The sequence below is a fragment of the Rana temporaria genome, chromosome 3 (genome assembly GCF_905171775.1).
Source record: "Rana temporaria chromosome 3, aRanTem1.1, whole genome shotgun sequence".
Lineage (NCBI taxonomy): Eukaryota > Metazoa > Chordata > Amphibia > Anura > Ranidae > Rana > Rana temporaria.
In genome coordinates, this window is record NC_053491.1 from 99,213,612 (window position 1) to 99,232,681 (window position 19,070).

At 41.5% G+C, this 19,070-nt stretch overlaps 1 protein-coding gene across 7 annotated transcripts in view; it reads right to left on the minus strand.

Moving 5' to 3' along the window:
• The window catches only part of HERC1 (HECT and RLD domain containing E3 ubiquitin protein ligase family member 1), a 232,131-nt gene that overhangs the window by 14,232 nt on the left and 198,829 nt on the right, over nucleotides 1-19,070 (minus strand). For 6 of the 7 annotated variants that reach the window (XM_040343076.1, XM_040343077.1, XM_040343079.1 and 3 more), the window contains 10 exons: nucleotides 18,391-18,456; nucleotides 14,851-14,976; nucleotides 13,616-13,754; nucleotides 12,799-12,980; nucleotides 9,816-9,971; nucleotides 8,374-8,496; nucleotides 5,711-5,813; nucleotides 5,354-5,523; nucleotides 3,735-3,873; nucleotides 84-253 (listed from right to left, as the gene is read on the minus strand). In XM_040343076.1, the coding sequence (XP_040199010.1) occupies nucleotides 84-253; nucleotides 3,735-3,873; nucleotides 5,354-5,523; nucleotides 5,711-5,813; nucleotides 8,374-8,496; nucleotides 9,816-9,971; nucleotides 12,799-12,980; nucleotides 13,616-13,754; nucleotides 14,851-14,976; nucleotides 18,391-18,456 (1,374 nt within the window). Of the gene's footprint in view, nucleotides 1-83; nucleotides 254-3,734; nucleotides 3,874-5,353; nucleotides 5,524-5,710; nucleotides 5,814-8,341; nucleotides 8,497-9,815; nucleotides 9,972-12,798; nucleotides 12,981-13,615; nucleotides 13,755-14,850; nucleotides 14,977-18,390; nucleotides 18,457-19,070 lie in introns of those variants that run through there. The other variant, XM_040343082.1, reaches the window with a different exon arrangement.

Consider the following 19,070-nt stretch of genomic DNA (forward strand, 5'->3'; position numbering starts at 1 on the left):
ATCATGTTCAATACAAATTAATGGTTCTAACTGAGACACATGAAAATGAAGGAGAGGGAAGATGGCAGAGATGGTCTTAATACCTGGTTATTAGGGCTGAGGTTCAGTAGTCTCCAGGATGAATACATGAGATCAGAGAAATAGTAGAGGAGACGCAGCCTGGTACGAACTGTGTGGGTGCAGATCTCTTTGAGAGAGCTGTATTGTGGAGGGACGACATCAGGGAGACCCAATTGTAATGGCACTGAGACACCTACAAATACAACACAATCATTCACCGGTTATGCAGAATTCAGGTAATCGTTCTGTGCAAGAAAGTGTAAACTTTTTCCTTCCTGTTCCTTGAGGTAAAGAAAACGAACAAACACCTATGCAGAGATATTTTTTAGCATGTGTGAAGGAATTCTGTAAACTCCACTCTTCTAATCAATGTGTTAATTTTACATCAAAATTACCCAGTTCATACTTGTGACACTTAAGCTGGCCATACATGGATCGAAATCTGTACAGTTCAGTAGGGACCAGCTATGGGCACCCTGGTTGTACACAAGTCAATCGAGAGATACAACCAGCCTGTCTAGTTTTTCGCAAACAATTAGGGCCAGCAACACTAATCATTGTGTTTTGCTGGCAGAGAAGGCTCCCCACCTGCAGAACACAATAGCGCTGCAGAAGGAAACCCCCCATCAACACTGACTGTATTGATGGGGGAACCAAGTAATTTTCTTTTCTTCTACACATGGAAGGAAACAAAATTGCATAATCTGTGGCCCGCTTTAGATCCGTCTTCTTGCTAGAGATATTGGCAGCTCTAATCATTCTTCCTTTTATTTTGTGGTATTTTAGTAAGGCAGTGGCCTAACTGGGTCTTGATGCAATAGATCAGATTCAGTCCTGTAGCCACAGTCGTCTCCCACATCCAAGGCAATACCGGTGACCAGGGCAGGACTTAGGGTGGTGGGGGCCCCTGGGCTTGAGTGTTGAAGGGGCCCCCTGGAGCTGAGAATTGGGGGAGGATCGAAGTTGTTGAGCGGGGGGCGCATTAAAGTTGTTGAGCGGGGGGGGTGCGCATTAAAGTTGTTGAGCGGGGGGGGGGGGATTTTGCAGTTGTTGAGGGGGGGAGTGCCTCTCGCCCGGGGCCACAGACTGTCATTAGCCCGGCTGTCGGCTTTCTTCCCTTCAGCAGCCACAGTCCTCCACACACCACTCCGGTTCCTCCTGCTTCCGTGCTGCCTCCTCTTGCAGTGCGGGAAAATTAACCCTTTTGCGGGACTGCAGGAAGAAGCTGTCTGTGCGGGAAAGTCCCACAGAATCCGTGCGTGTTGGGAGGTATGCGCAGGGCCGCCATCAGGAATTTTGGGGCCCCTTACACAGCTTAAGGTATGGGCCCCCTGAAGCAGAGAACCTAGGGGGGGGGGGGGGGGGTGCTGCCGCCTGAAATTGAGAAGCAGGGGGGCCTTTACAAAAAAAAAAGAAGAAATCAAATTATATATATATATATATATATATATATATATATATATATATATATATATATATATATATATATATATATATAAAGGGGGGTAGCCATCCGGGGCCCTCTGGGCCTTTTAATAAAAAGAAAAAATAAACCTCTGGGCCCTTTAAAAAAAAAAATGTTTTTTATAAAAAATACATAAAAAAAAAAAAGGAGGTTTCCATCCAGGCCCTGGGGACCTCTGGGCCCCTGGGAACCTCTGGGCCTTTTAATAAAAAAAAAACAAAAAAAAAACATTTATATAAAAAAAAAAAGGGGGGGGGGGGGTTGCCACATGGGGCCCTGGGGACCTCTGAGCCCTTTAATAAAAAAAAAAAAAAAAAAAAATTATATATATATATATATATATATATATATATAAATATAAATAAATAAAAAAATATATAAAAAAACATTTTTTTATAAAAAATAAATAAAAGAAAGGTGGGTTGCCATCCGGGGGCCCTGGAGACCCCTGGGCCCTTTAATAATAATAATAATAATAATAAATATATATATATATATATATATATATATATATATATATATATATATATATATATATATATATATATATATATATAAAATATATATAAAAAAAACATTTTTTTATAAAAATTAAAAAAAGGGGGGTTGCCGTCCTGGGCCCTGGGGGCCTCCGGGCCCCTAAAAAAAAAAAAAAAAAAAAAGCCCAGTCAAGGCCAATGGTAAGTCCGGCCCTGCCGGTGACCCACAGCAATGACTGCTGAAAACGTTGGACCCCAGGCACTGGTAAGCACCTAATTTTGAAGCATCAGCAGCTACAGTATATGTTGCTGCTGTCTTTACAAAAACAAACTGGGAGTTACTCTTTAACCACTTCAGCCCCGGAAGAATTGGCTGCCCAATGATCGGGTCATTTTTTGCGATTTGGTACTGCGTCGCTTTAACTGACAATTGCGTGGTCGTGTGACGTTGTACCCAAACAAAATTGAGGTCCTTTTTTTCCCACAAATAGAGCTTTCTTTTGGTGGGTTTTGCGCTAAACAAAAAAAGAGCGATCAGTTTGAAAAAAAAAAAAATCACACACACACAAATATTTTGTACTATTTTTCTATAATAAATATGCCCAATTGTTTTTTAAAAAACAGTGATTTTTTTTCTCAAATATTCTTCTACATATTTTTGGTAATAAAAATTGCAATAAGTGTATAATGATCGGTTTGCGCAAAAATTATAGCGTCTACAAAATAGGGGATAGATTTATATCCTTTTTATTATTATTTTTGGCGGCTATCTGCTATTTTTAATCGGGACTGCGACATTATGGCGGACACATCGGACACTTCCGACACATTTTTGGGACCACTGGCATTTATACGATCAGTGCTATAAAAAAGCACTGATTACTGTAAATATGTCAGTGGCAGGGAAGGGGTAAACACTAGAGGGCGATCAAGGGGTTACCTTTGTTTGCCAATGTGTATTCTTAACTGTAGGGGGAGGGGACTGACCTTGAGTAAATTATAGATCGTGGTTCCTAGCTATTAGGAACTCACGATCGGTCTTTCCTCAGCTCACAGAACAGGGATGTGTGTGTTTACACACACACGTCCCTGTTCTGCCTCTCGTGCCCGCGACTGCTCATGCCCCCCCCCCCCCCCGATGCAGCACCTGCTAGCCCGCTTAAAGCGACCAACGTACAGTTACGACGGTTCACGCAGCGGAGCCAGCCTGCCCCAGTATAACTGCGGTGGCTGGTCCGTAAGCGATTAAATTGTAAAGTCTAATTTTTCTCCCTATAAAAAATAAACATTTTATACTTACCTGCTCTGTTGTAGTGGATTTGCACAGAGCAGCCCAGATCCTCCTTTTCTCGGGTCTCTCTTCTGTGATCCTGGCCTCTCCCTCCTGTTCAGTGCCCCCACAGCAAGTGGCATGCTATGGGGGCACCAGCGCCGAGTCAAAGCTCCCTGTGTCCATTCAGACATGGAGCCCTGACCCGGCCCCCTCTCTCCCCCGATAGGCTAGCTGACTTTGACAGCAGCCAATGGCGCTGCTGCGGTGTCTCAGCCAATTAGGAGAGAGAATCTCAGGCGCCTTAGACACTCGTGGACAGAGAGGGACTCAGGTAAGTGTTGGGGGGCTGCTGCACACAGAAGGCTTTTTATCTTAATGCATAGAATGCATTAAGATAAAAAAAAAAAAACCTGTCTTTACATTAGGATGGGCAAACACAGATAAGTAGCAAAGTCACCTGGGGCTCTTGGAGGGACAGGAGTTGCTGTCCATGCTGCACTATGGCACCGTCCTGCTGAGATCTGACGAACGTCCTTCCCTTGTAGGGTTGTAATCAGTGTAGGCTCACGTACATGATTGGTGTGACCAAGGCCAAGCTGAGAAAAAAATTAAATAAAATTAATCCAGTTATGCATTCATTAAAAAAACAAAACAAAGCATTAGTGTATTCCTACATAGAACTAGAAGAAATTTGTCTGTCTTGTTATCAGCCTCCTGAATTGGAATTTACAGTGAGTACGAAAAACTATTTCTTTCTATTGGACTGGTCTAGGATTTTTTTTTTGTTTGCCAGTGTGCAGTCCTCCTGTAGGCAACTGTATATCCCAACTGTATCTGTTATGATTAAAGCCATGTAGGCTGAAACACGTCAACTGATTTCCTCTGCATACTGTGGTTTCCTGAATAAACAACAAGATTTTAGAGCAATAGCGGTTGTGTGGATCATCTTTATGGACTAATATCCTAACTGTATATGATTTCCTATGTTCCTCAATGGACACGATAGAAATTACATTTTTGCTCTCGGGTTTAGTTATCCTTGAATCAATATTCTGCTCATCATAGGCTACAGGAGTAGAAGGAAGCAGAACCTCAGCAGCCATTTTTCACTGTAGTCAAGCACCAGATGGAGTACCATTACAAGGATTTCTAGGGGAAGGTTGATGACTGTGCACATGGAAAATGCTTGCATTTATAACACCAAGTAAGGATATACTGTATAGGTGGTGGATATTACTGAACATATACTTTTGCCAGAATTTAGCTATGAAGAAAGGCAAGGCTAAATCAAACTGCATAAAGTTTGTTTGTAGAGTCAAGAAAAAGTGCACAGCTCCAACCCTTCAAGGGCTCCCTTCATACGCTGGAATCAGGAGCTGGACTGGAGTCCAACACTCGCCCACACATGGCTCAGCATAGTAAAAATAAATAAATAGAAAAGCTGCACAATGATTAGGTATTCACAAGCAACATTTTTATCTGCTGACAAGCTTCAGCACGTAGTCCTACCCCAAGGATCACTCCTCTGACATGTTACACCTGATGGGCCCAATCACAGGATTGTCCAAGACTGAGCCCGGTGGGTGAAACATGTCAGAGGTGTAGCCTTAGAGGTGGGACCATGTGCTGAAGTACAACAGTTGATTAAAGTTTTGTCTGAAGAAACCATCATTGTGCAGGTTATCTTTTCAAATATTCTGCACAAGATTACGTCATACGTAGTACACCAGCATGCATGTATAAGAGATCATCTTGATTTAAAAAAAGCCAATCGATGCATATTTTTAAAAATGTTGTTTATATGAATAGTTTGTAATTATAAATGTATATGTGTGGACGACCATACATGCTCATTAGATATGCAGGTTATACTTCCTGGTTTTTAGTGTTACATAATACTTTTGCCTTACTGCTTCTTCCCACGATGCAAGTCTATCAGTCATCTTACTGATATGAAAACAACGCACTACCTGTGTGGCTTATATCTTATCTCAACAGGTACCAGGGAAGCAGAGCGAAATACAGTGCATTGAAGTGGTGCCAATTCACCAAGTGCGTGTAGATGTGAACACCAACCTGCCCCTCGGAGTTACTTCCCCATGCATACACTTCCTCAGAGGAGGAGAGGGCCAGTGTGTGTTCCGCTCCCACTGCAATGTCCTCAATGAAAATGCCCAAAAGGCCAGGAACCAACTGAGGACGATTGTGATTTCGAGCTCGACCCTCAGGTAAGCCAATCAAGCGATCTGGAGGGCAACACAAGTACAGGAAAGGTTTGTATTAAAGGCGGATACAATATCATGTACATCACAGTAAATAGAAACATGAAGAAGGAAAGCAGGGCGAAGCAATTATGAGAAAAATCATTAGAGGAGAGGCGATTGCCTTTTACAACGCACTATTTAGGAAAATAGCAAGCTTCGCGGCACCTACCCTGTCCAAAGGTGTAAATGTGACCGTCTTTAGTCAGCGCAACCGAGAACTGTGTCCCACAAGCCACCTTCTTGATGCCAATGCCACACAGAATATCCACTTTCTATGAAGTAAAAGAACAAACAGGAGTCAATGCAAACAAAGATTCTTCATTTCAAAGCCCAAAAGGTTGGAGCCCCTTACGATGAATTAGGTTTAATACTAGTTGTATTCAAAGCGGAACCTAAAAAAGGTTGTTTGACGCCAGACTGGGCCCCCTAAACCACAGGTCTGCTAACTAAGGAACAAAAAATGTCTCATTACACCTGTGAGAGGGCTGGCCTTGCTGTCTGGACCATTTACATTGCAATTGCTGGAAGAGCAAGTCTATCAAGCCGTGAAGGACTGCTACACCAACATGTGTCCCAGCCTTATACTTTTGAATTTTTAATAGTGGATTTATAAATTGGAAGAAGATTGTCTGAAATTCACAGGTCTCCCTGTCCCCCCTCTTAACTTCTGCCCTTTTCCTCTTCTTTCTCCCATCTCTCTTCATTACTCTTCTCTTCTACACCAATTCTTTTCTCTCTTTGTCTCCACTTGATCCCATTTTCTTTTCACTTGCTACTAGCAACAGGGACAAACGTCAAATGCTGTACAATCCTACAACATAGAAAATGTCCCATCTTTATGACCCCAACACATATGATCTCAGTATATTGTACCACTTTATTCTAAATCATGGCATCCAGTTGTCCTCAACCTGCTAGGTTACATGTTTTGTTAAAGCTCTCTGAACACCAGTCAAAGTCCATCGATAAATAAAATTATTAGCTTACAGTCCTGTTTACACCTTGCTTTTGCTTGGTGCTTCGATGAGGCTTCAGTGGGGATTCGATGAGGCTTTGGTGAGGCTTCAAGCAAGCTTTGCCATAGACTTCTCTGAAGGCTTTGAAGATGCTTTGAAGCACCACTAAAGCTACATGGGGTATCATTTGTGAAGCGAAGCAAAGTAAAAGCAAGGTGTAAACCAGGGCTGTGGAGTCGGAGTCGAGGAGTCGGGGGAAATTTTGGGTACCTGGAGTCGGAGTCGGCAAACAATGCACCAACTCCGACTCCTACTAAATTTAGATTGGAATAAAAAAAAATAAAAAAAATAAAAAAGCAAGTTTAAATGTCCCAATTCACAAAAAGTTATAATTAATGACTTCTATACTGTAAGAATAAAGACCAATGCATGCAGTGCCTCACGTAACCGCAAAACGAACACGTTAAGTGACCGTGAAGAAGCATGCTTTTCATGTGCTTCACTATATGGCACGCAACGCACAATTAGGAGCTGCGATACTTATACTTTCCATAGTGTTGTGTTCTGCTTTTACAGGGAACGCATGTTAGAGAACCAGTAAGTGTCCAAATAAAAAAATTCCAACAGGAGTTTTATAAAGCACTAAAAGAAGTTGAAAAGTATGATCGCTCATCAAAACTTACTGTTGAAGAAGCCATCCTTGTTTATCCAGAGATCGTTAGTGATGTGGCCAGAATAGTTACTGCAATGCCACCCACCCAAGTCAGTGTGGAAAGATTATTTTCAGCCCTAAAAATAATAAAGTCTGACTTAAGAGCCTCTATGAAAGAGGATCTGGCAGAGGCAATTCTCTTCCTTAGAACTCTACATTGAATTGATTTGCATTTGCTAAGCCTATAACTACATTTCAAGAATAATATAAACCATTTCTAGGTTTTACAGATTTTGTTTTTGGTTCATTATAGATAAGCTTTGTTTTTGTTTTAAAACAACCAAATAATGTGGTTTGTATTTTTGAACTGGTAAAGATCCTGTTCCTGATGTTTATGCCTGCTGCTACTATCCAGCCACTGGATTGTTTTCATTGTGTTTGTCTTTTGCTTAAACTGTGCAATACAGTAGACTGTTGGCTTCCCAGCCAGTAGTCCTGTGGTAGGTTGCGTTTCTTTCCCTCAAGGAATGTATAAAATACATTCGCATATTAATACAGAGGAGTCGGAAGTACATAAAACTGAGGAGTCGGAACATTTATCTACCGACTCCACAGCCCTGGTATAAACAGGACTGTAAGCCAACCATTTTTTTTGTGACAGGAGCTTTGACTGGCGTTCAGAGAGCTTTAACAAAGCCTTTAGAAATCCATGTTTTGAAGCAAGTGTAAACTAGCCGTTAATGTGTGGTGAAGCTGAAGCAAGTGTAAATGAGCCCCAACATGGTCATGCACCTATGTTTGTGTCATATCACACCCCCTACCACACTTATCTGCCTCACATTGTGCTTATCCTAATGCTCTCTAACCTTAATATACATTTTCTGTACTATTACAGTGTTAACCATCATACTTTTAGCATTCTGCTTTGAAACATAAAAACCTATAAAATTCTTTGTAAAAAAAAAAAAAAAAAAATTGGATTCAAGGTTTACACATGCACTAGGCACATCAGGATTTCATAGCCATTCCACTTGATTAGGGTTTGACTGCACATGTTCTTCTTAAATTACGGTTTAATATAGCCAAACAATGGTATAATAAATAAAGCACATTTTGACTTTTTTTGGCATGTAACATCATAAATCATGTCAGTCTATACAGGAGAGAACAACAAAAAAAAAAAAGCACCAACCTACAGAACAGTGTACAGAACGGAGTAGTCACCTGTGGAGAAGATTTGGCAGTAGAGTTTCCTAAACCAAGTTTTCCATAATCTCCATCTCCAAATGCCCAAACTAATAAACCATCAGAAGACACAGCTAGTGTGTGATTTAATCCACAGGCCACCTGCAGACAAACGGACATTTAGTGGGAAGGTCATTTATGCATATATGGAGTAGTTTACAATTAAACTAAAGCGCAATAATCAACAAGCAGAGAAATCAAGTCCAAGAACAAAATTCAGAATAAATACTAAAGTCTGCAGTGCACATAAGAGACTTAGGCCCGGATTCACATACAGCGGCGCACATTTATGCCGCCGTAGCGTATCCCCTTTACGCTACGCCGACGCAGCGCAAAGAGGCAAGCACTGGATTCACAAAGCACTTCCTCCCAAATCTGCGCTGGGTTTCTCAGGCGTAAGTCGGCGTAAGTGGAAGTGGGTGTGAGCCATGCTAATGAGGCGTGACCCCATGCAAATGATGGGCGGAGCGCCAGACAGATACGATTCGCCAACTGCGCATGCTCTGTCCCGTGGACGCATCCCAGTGCGCATGCTCACAATCACGTCGGAACTACTCCCTAAGATACACCGGATCACTGCCTACAGCGTGAAGGCAACCTACGCCTAGTCATATTCACGTCCTACGTAAACTAAGTCGGCTTTTGTTCCCTTTGCATGGATGCTGCCGAGTTACACCTCCTTTATGGGGCATAACTCTGCGCCGGACGTATGACTTTACGCGCACTTCGTAGGACGGACGTACGTTCGTGAATCGGCGTATCTCCCTCATTTGCATATGTGAATAGAAAATCAATGGGAGCGCCAAATACGTCCAGTGTAAATATGCGCCCACTCTACCCCGGCGTAGGCAAGTTACGTCGGTCGGATGAAGCCCATTTTCAGGCGTATCTAGTTTTGTGGGCACGGCGCACAGATACGACGGCGCATATTTGCACTTACGCGGCGTATCTCGAGATACGTCAGCGCAAGTGCTTTGTGAATCCGGGCCTATCTATTGTCATTGAATTGTTTAACATAACCTGTATCCAGATCATACACACATACGGTATATTCTGTAAACCACTTTAAAACACATGTTAATCTAGGAGAGCAGATCTTGGCAGTCTGTTAGCCTTCTAATGTAAACAGTAGGTGCTTTTTCGGTGACTAATTTTTCAGGAATAAACTCGCAGGTACATTTTTTTTAAAAAGCATTACATTTTATAGTATACAAAAACATTGGTAAATGATCAGGTATATATTTACTATTGTCCAATCAAAGAGAAAAAAAATACGGCACCACGATGTCGCAAAGATAAAAAAAACATATGCTATTTTTTTAGATCCATCCAAAAAAAAAAAGGAATACCTGTAATTGACGCGTTACTACTGCGGTTATAGAGTGTTAAAGAGTCACAGATAGGCAATGTATTCATATTACCTGACCAATATGAAATCCTTCCAGTGCAGTCACACGTTCTGGCAATTTCTTGTTGGATGTGTTGCCCAAGCCAAGACGGCCGTAATCTCCATTTCCAAAGGTAAAAAGCTTTCCATCAGCTGTTACTACTGCAGAATGTTTGAAGCCACAGGACATCTAGAATTTGATCAGAAAGAAATGTTTTGGTAGTATTGCAACATCGGCTATATATGTCTGTACTTTGATCTAGAATAGCCAATGCATGCCCATAACTTGAGTAAAGACAATGACTTGTGTTACGGTGCGAGGAGTGCCTAGGGCTTTAATCTTCACGAGTAGTCACACAATATATAATGTCCACACACACACACACACACTTAATGCCTTGCTACTGTTGCCATGCTCATGGGGCCCAATCAACTTGTTTTACAAGAATGGTCAAGATTATGGTGGAAATGTCTGTCACTGTCACCATGACTCGTGTGTCCTTACACTAACGTCACATAATTTCACCAGTTGTTGCCTGTCTGTTGTAAAGGAACCAATGAATCTGCAAGGAGCCACCGAAGAAGAAAGACATTTTGACCTGTAAATTCTATAGCCTGGAGTACAGTACAGGCAGAGTATTCATATGTCATGGGTTATAGGTGTGTACATATCCCCTAGGCACCTCCCATATAACCCTACCCCACGAGTCCTCAGTTGTGTAGCAAGCAATGGAGAGTAAACCAATAAATGGTGGTCTGTGTCCTGTACTCCAAAATCCTCTTATGTTAATTGTACAATACAGTAAACAGACAGAGTATTCACACACTATGGAATGACCACAAGCAATAAATAAGAAGGGGGCAGGTAACAATGAGGAAAACAGAGCTGTGCCAACAGACACAACAACAAGGGTCACAAGAACTTCAGAGTGCCGCTGTAAGAACCTTGCAGCCAAAAGCTGCATCAACAGATGATCGAACGTCACCTAATAAAACTTTGACAATATATGATCAGGTGTGTCCTTACACAACTAGGACACAAATGCTGGTGGAATGGGCATGTAAAAGTGCAGGAGGAGATTCTAGAATGTAAGCGCTTGCAATCAGATTCCTTATTTATCGTGCACTTGTCCCAAGGACAGGACAAAGCGAATCCAATCATCTGATTGGAGCAGTAGTTTTGAGGTATACGCTAAAGGCTCTGACTACATCCAGGCAATGTGGGGGGATTTCCTTTGCATGCTTAGAAGCAGGGCATAACCATAGGAGAACTATGTCCTCACTTAGGATGGCCTTGGGTGTAAGACAACTTTGTCCTTTTCTTTCCCTTCAGCGTCTGCGTCCTCTAGGACCGGCATATCGAAATTCAACTTGAGGTGAAAAATGGGAATAGAAGAAGGATAAGGCATTTTTGGGCCCCGGATAAAGATGTCTGTATTAAAGCGGAGTTCCACTAGTTTTTAGGTTTGTTAAATGTCAGCAGCTACAAAAAGTGTAGTTGCCGGGTTTTAATAAACAGACACTCACCTGTCCCATGGTCCAGTGATGCGGCCGCCCAAAGCCTCGCTCCTCTCCCACTCCTCTGCACCGTCATTGCAAGTGTGGGCACCTGGCTGTCCCCAAAAAAATGACATGCCAAAAAGGTGGCATGTAAGGAGGCGAGGATTGCTTAAAGTGCAAGTTCCACTTTTGGGTGGAACTCGGCTTTAAGGCCATAACCTGTCACAGGAAATGTGACATAGGTGCAGAGAATTTTGCTTAAGCTAAATAGGCCACTTGTTGTGTGCTAGAGCTAGAATCCTATGCAGAGGACCAGTGCTCGAGTCGGTTATTGCTTTGGTGCATGAGATGCATCGTCACTCACTGCAGTTGAGTGTTGTGAAAGCCTTTGGCAAAGCGTAGGTTTGGCTGCAATTTTCCATAGTTTCTTTTGCCTGCCTGGTGTCGCCCATAGCTGAAAGTGAGGGTATTCCCTAGTGGGGTACTCCTGGAATGGGGTACAGAGAATAGGTGAAGTATGTCCGCAAGGAGTATGTGGTAGCCAAGGTGCAGACTCATGTAATGAATTCTTGTGGTGAAATGGCAGAAGGAAGTGCCTTATAGGGGCAGTAAATGTGCAACCAGTGGTGTGATGCAATATCTGGTCATCTACCTGAAAGTAAGCTCGGAGTAGTTTTTAGTAGTAGTTTTAGTGCTCAAGTGTGAAGAGTTTAAAGTACACTGCAAGGTGAATACATTCCAAACATAGTTCCATTTTCACAGTACCGGTTAGAGATACAGGGTGATCCTGTCTTTCCTGTCCATAATGCTGGACTGTAAATAAGGTCCAGGCTTCACTGTCATGGTGGGCATACCCTCGAGGGAGTCTTCAGGAACTAGATTCCATAGTGATGGACCCTAGCCCTGTAAAGCACCCTGCGGCTGGTGGACTCAACACATTACAACAAATGTCAACGTGAGCACCCATGCAGGAACCAGTGCCTAAAACAACATTATAGGCCGTCCCCACAGCATTGGGTCTATTGTTGGCATTGGAAGATAGTAAGGGGTTGACTGAAGAACACGAAAAAAATAATAATTAACTAGTTAATCTAACAGTGACTCTCTCTATGATGGAGAAAAGATCCATCACACTCAAAACTGTGGACTCAAAGTGGGGTAGGGTTATAGAGGGGGTGCCGAGGGGATGCTTTACCCGTGTCTAATAACCTGAAAGTATATGCCTGTAACCCATGGTGTATGAATACTATTTGGCCTGTACTGTGCGATTAAGATAAAAGGATGTTGTGGCTATACTACCCAGAGCTCCCCACACTTTAAAATGAACCTGGGAAAGACAAGAGCCTCTGAGTATTCATAGCTATAGTATTAAGGAAACTGTTAGAAAGAGGTTATTATTAGTCAAATACATTATCAGGAAAAGAGGCTTACTTAATTGAGCTAAGAATTACAGAAAGGAGAACATTTTGTAAAAAGTCCTATGTACATCCATAGTACCAAATAAGCAGTGTGTTTACCTGCACCACTTCTTCTCCTTGTAACGCCTCAATCTGTCTGGGTCTCCTCTGACGGTCACTATTTCCATGTCCTAGTTTGCCATAATCTCCATCTCCCCAGCTGAACACCTCTCCACTCTCTGTCAGTGCCATGGAGTGTCCATCTGAGCCACAAGAGGTCACGAGCTGTGTCACCACAAATCCTGTTATCAAGAAAAAGCCAGGTTTGAAAAAAAAAAAACTACTTTTGCACAACAAAATTTTAATAAAAATTCTTTTTTTTTTGTCTGAATTTCTTTGCAATTTGGCTGCCTAATATCTTTATTAGATGGTGTTAGATATTTTCTGCTTTGGGTGTTATGTGTAATTTCTGTATAAGGATGCATTTTAATAAGAAAAAAAACCCTGGATAGAACATCGATCCGTTTTTTAATGTGGTCTCCCCATTAAGGATATTTCCCTGAGCACCTGTCCCAGAGACTCAGAAAAAAATCTTCCAGAACCGAGAAAATCCCAGATAACTGATGTCACCCAAAACCTGACAAAGGATCCAACTCTTCCCCACTCTATCCAAAATATAAAAATAAGGTCTGGTGTTCTCTATAAAAATGAACCATTCAAGGTCGAAAGAATTAAGTCTAATCAAAACCTAGTTAAATGGTCAATGCCAATATGTTAAAGTGTACATCTACATGTGGTGTACATGTGTATTTCAGTAGTCAGTTACACTGGATGGAACATTGGCCAGCCCCCCCGGAAGATAAAAAACACAACTATGGCTTTGCTCTGTAATCCATCAGAGATTAGGCAGCACTGCAAAGTAGAACTATTGTCATACCCTGCAATGCGGAGATGACAGTCAGTACATGAAGGTCATCTGAATTGCCTTGACCAAGGCGACCGTAGCTCCCCTCTCCGCAGGCAAGGACAGTACCATTAGCTTGAATAACGAAGGTACAATTTTGGCCACAGATTACCTAAAATTAGTAGAAAACATTGTGAGAAGGAGGAAAAAAAAATGACACGTTGGCTGTGTAATATGTAGTTTACAGCACAATGATTATTGATGTTAATAACCTTTACCTAAATGCTTTAAGAGGGGTACACAATACAATTTATTTTTAACACATATACACAAGCAGACACAGGGAGAAGGCCCTGTGTGAATAAATGTATAGTCTTACAGATTGTTAAAAGTTAAACTGCTAGCTTACTGTAGGAGGAAAACAATCCTTAAATAAAAATTTAAAATATATATATATATTTTTTTTTTAAAAAGGGGGGTTGCCATATGGGGCCCTCTAATAAAAAAAATATGTATATATCTCTATCTATCTATATCTATATCCACAAATTATTTTTTTTTTTTTATAAAAAATAAATTACAAAAAAAGGGGGGTTGCCATCCGGGACCTCTGGGCCGTTTAATAAAAAAAAAAAAAAAAAAATTATATATATATATATATATATATATATATATATATATATATATATATATATATATATATATATATATATATATATATATATATATATATATATAAAAATAAAACAAACATTTCTAAAAAATAAAAATAAATAAAAAAAAAGGGGGTTGCCATCCAGGGCCCTGGGGACCTCTGGGCCCTTCAATAATAATAAAAAAAATATATAAACAAAAATAAACATTTATAAAAAAATTATAAAAAAAGGGGTTTGCCACATGGGGCCCTCTGATCCTTTTATTAATAAAAAAAAAATTATATTATAATAAAAAGAAAACAAAAGAATTAAAATAACATTTTTTTTTTTTTTTTTATAAAAAAAAAAAAAGTAAAAAAGAAAAAAAAGAAGAGGGTTGCCATCCGGGGCCCTGGGGACCTCTGGGCCCTTTAATTATATACATATATATTTTAAAATATATATATATATATATATATATATATATATATATATATATATATAATAAAATAAAAAAAGGGGGGTTGCCATATCGGGCCCCTTACAGGTGTACTGCCTGTACCCCCCTGATGGTGGCCATATATATATATATATATATATATATATATATATTTTTTTTTGCTACTGCAATACCTGCTGTGCCTGGGAGAAGGATGTGGCTGCTGATGGAATCATCACATTCCTGCCGGCTTCTGCCAGTTGTCCATGGCGCCCAGCTCCCCACATGTACACATCACATTTACCTCCAAGATGCCAGTCCTGCAGAGTAACAATTGAAATTAAAAACACGGCACTAGAATAAAAAAACACAGGTCAGGCACACGGACATCATTCAAGTTTAAAGATTACAATTGGCAACCTTGGTTCGACCTTCTTTGCTTTTTCATTTAGCATTACTTTTTATATTTTTATCGTAAATGCTCAACTTCTCCAAATGTAGACATAGACATGACCCATAGTATAAACTATTTCCAATGGAACTATTGCCAATTGGGAACTATGGTCATGTCTACATTTAGAGAAGTTAGGACAGGGGTCTCAAACTGGTGGCCCTTGAGCTGTTGCGAAACTACAAGTCCCATCATGCCTCTGGCTGTGGTTATGCGTGTAACCGTCAGCCTTGCAATGCCTCATGGGACTTAATGTTTTGCAACAGCTGGAGACCCCTGATTTAGGAAAACAAGTAATGCTGTATATTATAAATAAATAAATAAAAACTGGAGCAAAGAAAATTAAACTATTGCCAGTTTTGAACTTTGATTTAGCTCAGGCCAACCAATGAAAATGATACAGCTGATTGAGAGAATATAGGCCTAATTTTGCTTTAGGTTTTGTGAATCATGGCTTGGCATCTTGTCTCATGTGGATGATACTTATGTCCAAATTACATGTACAGAGCAGGGCACATTAGACTTTGAACTGAGAATTGCATGTTAATTGGCCAACTGTAGTGGAAATTACAGGAAGCTCAGACCCACTGCATAGAGAGCATATTGCAACAGCTCAACTTGAAGAAACTATTTGCTAAAACATATAAACCTGGAACAACGGGACTACATTTTACACTTGGCTCACAAATCTCCTCTAAACTTTAGGGGCCAGATTCAGAAACAACTTACGACGGCGTATCTCCAGATACGCTGTCGTAAGTCTGAGTGTATGCCGTCGTATCTTGGCGCCTGATTCAAAGAATCAGATACGCCTCACGGTTGCCAAGATACGAGCGGCGTAAGTCTCCTACGCTGTCGTATCTGGGGGTGCATATTTACGCTGGCCGCTAGGTGGTGCTTCCGTTGATTTCTGCGTCGAATATGCAAATTACCTAGATACGCCGATTCACAAACGTAGTTCTGTCCGGCGCATCTATATACGCCGTTTACGTAAGGCGTCGGTCCGGCGTAATTTTACCCCTCATAAGGCAGGGGTAAGTCATGTTAGGTATGGACGTCGGAACAGCGTCGTATTTTACGTCATTTGCATAAGTCGTCCGTGAATGGGGATGGGCGTAGGTTACGTTCACGTCGCCTAAACATTGAGCCGACGTATCTTAGGGAGAACATTTAACGTGAAACTGAGCATGCGCCGTTCGTAAAAAGCATCATTTACGTCGGGTCACGAATCATTTACATACAACACGCCCACTACCAGCCTAGTTTGAATTAGGCGGGCTTATGCCGGCCCATTTACACTACGCCGCCGTAACTTAGAGCGCAAGTTCTTTCTGAATACGGGACCTGCCGCTCTAAGTTACGGCGGCGTAGTGTATCTGAGATACGCTACGCCCGCCTAAAGATAGGCGATTCTCTCTGAATCTGGCCCTAGGTATCTGGGTGTAAATTACTGACCAGATGGTATAGAGTCCCTACGAGAATGCATAGAATGTTTCCAGATGTCAATCCAACTTGCTGAAGATGTAGAGGCTCTAGGGCACAGGTGTCAAACACGAGGCATGCAGGCCGAATGCTGCCCTCCAGGCTATTTCATGTGGCCCTCGCACCTCTCATGCAGCTGCAGGAGAGCTCCTTCTCTGGTCCTCCCGAGTCCCGACCCTTACTTTCTGCTTTCAAGCAATGCATCCAGCTTCTTCCCAGTAGCAGCATAAGGAAAGGGGGGTGCACTGTGATGTAAGGGAGAGTTGGGGACTCAACTTCTGATGGTGGGGTGGCTGTTAACATCTAATGTAAGGGGAGGGGATGCACTGGACATCCAATCTTACAGATACAACCAGCCCTTTTGAAGGCGATCATAATGTGGATGCGGCCCTCGATGGAATTGAGTTGACACCCCTGCTCTAGTCTAGGGGAACACATCTCCACATATTCTGGTTTTGCCTACAGATTCCCCCTTTCTGTGTGACTTGATTTCTGAGCTGACGGGTTTCTCCCTTGCAGATGACCCAGCACATGTCTTTTGTAGCTTGGCCCACTTTCCCAGCAGTACACCTTCTCAGTGTAGCAAGATCCTGTATTCTGGCCATCTGGAAATCCCCCTTCATCCCCTTGATTGGTCAATGGATCAGGAAGGTCAACAACAGAATGAAAATTGAAGCGCTTTCCCTTTCTCTTAGACAGCAGAACAGTTTTCATAAGACATGGTTCTATTGGATTCAATTGAAATTATGAGATAAAGTAAACCAAGAGGATGCAACACTTTCTAGGAGTGTCACCGGGGTTCATTATTGCTCTTTTACGCCCCCCTCCTCCCCACCCAATATACCGTCATATTTACCACGATATTCGGCCGCTAGCGGTGCGGTTTTAACCCCCGCTAGCGGCCGAAAAAGGGTTAATACCACCTCTATAGAGGCGCATTGCGGGTGGTATTACCGCGGTTCCCCATTGATTTCAATGGGAAGGAGCGCTATAGGAGCAGTAAACACCTCGCTCCTATAACGCTCCAAAGATGCGTCTAGCAGGACTTTTGGAGCGGTCCTGCTAGCGCACCGCTTCAGTGTGAAAGCCTTCGGGCTTTCACATTGAAGCCTGCAGGGCGAAAAACGTGTCAGTGTGAAAGGGGTCTTATTCCCTTGGATTGGATCAACTTTAATGCTGATCTTCTCAGGTAAACAGGTGTTTTATTGACACTGAATTAAGGAACAGAGGCAATTCAAAGATTGGAAGCACTTAGAATGAACAAGCACTTTGAAATTTGTCATGACTGTCTCAAGCCCTTACTAGAAAAAGGATACTGACTGATTAAATCTGTTAAGCACCTTTCTCCAAGACAAACAGGCTCAACTGGAGGGTATTTGTTCTTCCCTCCAGCTCTTGGCACAGACATGCCAGATCGGACCTCCTGGAGGGGTTTAGGAATTATTTGGAACCATTGACATTAAGGGTGATATTGTATGTAAAGGTACTACAGAAGCTCCAGATAAAGCCACGATTGTGGTGAGACATGTATAGGCAACCATTCTTCTGCACTGCAACAACAGGGCTGTTTTTGCCTGAATATTTTATAGTAATTTTATATTGCCTATGTAATATAATAACATTTTTTTTTTTTGATAATTTGATGCTGATCAATTTTTCTGTACCTCAAAACTCCATCTTTCTGCCCTTAGGCATTCTTTGTTCTATCACTCTATACATATGCATCCTACTGTTGTGGTCATTCACAAATAAAGAATTAAAAAACACATATAAAAAACAAACAAAAAAAACAACAACACACCTCTGGTCTGGAGGTGGCCCAAGCCATAATTTGTTCATCTGTCCCATTCATCCATTTGCTGTTATCCTGTTTTGTAAAGGAATATACAGATATGATCATTTTTTTACATTGAAAGGGGAACAAATATTTACATCATCCAATAGAAAAAAAAATATTCATATACACCATCCTATACCCACAGCTAACCCGAAGGAAGGCAAATTGAACTCCAATAAAACATGGTCCAAATTGCTCCAGCGGGGAAAAAAATAAAAAAAAATCCTTCCCGATCCCTCCAAGAGGCAATTAGATTCTCCCTGGATCAACTTACCCCTGGTATCGATAAATGTGAGTATTCAGTTATATTTTATGCATTTAGGCATGCATCAAGCTCTTTTTTAAAACAATCTACTGAGCTGGCCAGAACTAGTTTCTGACAGAGTCGACTTTACATTTTTAAAGCTTTTGTTGTGAAGAAACCTCTCCATACTTTTCCTCCAGATGTAAAGAGTGCCTCGTTGTCCTTTGTGATGACTTGAAAGTGAAGAACTCTACACCAAGTTCACTACATAGACCACTTATATATTTGTACATGTTGATCATATCCCGTCTAATCTCCTCTTCTCAAGAGAGAATACATCCAGTTCCTCTAATCTTTCCTCATAGCTGAACTCCTTCATGCCTCTTATCAGTTTGGTTGC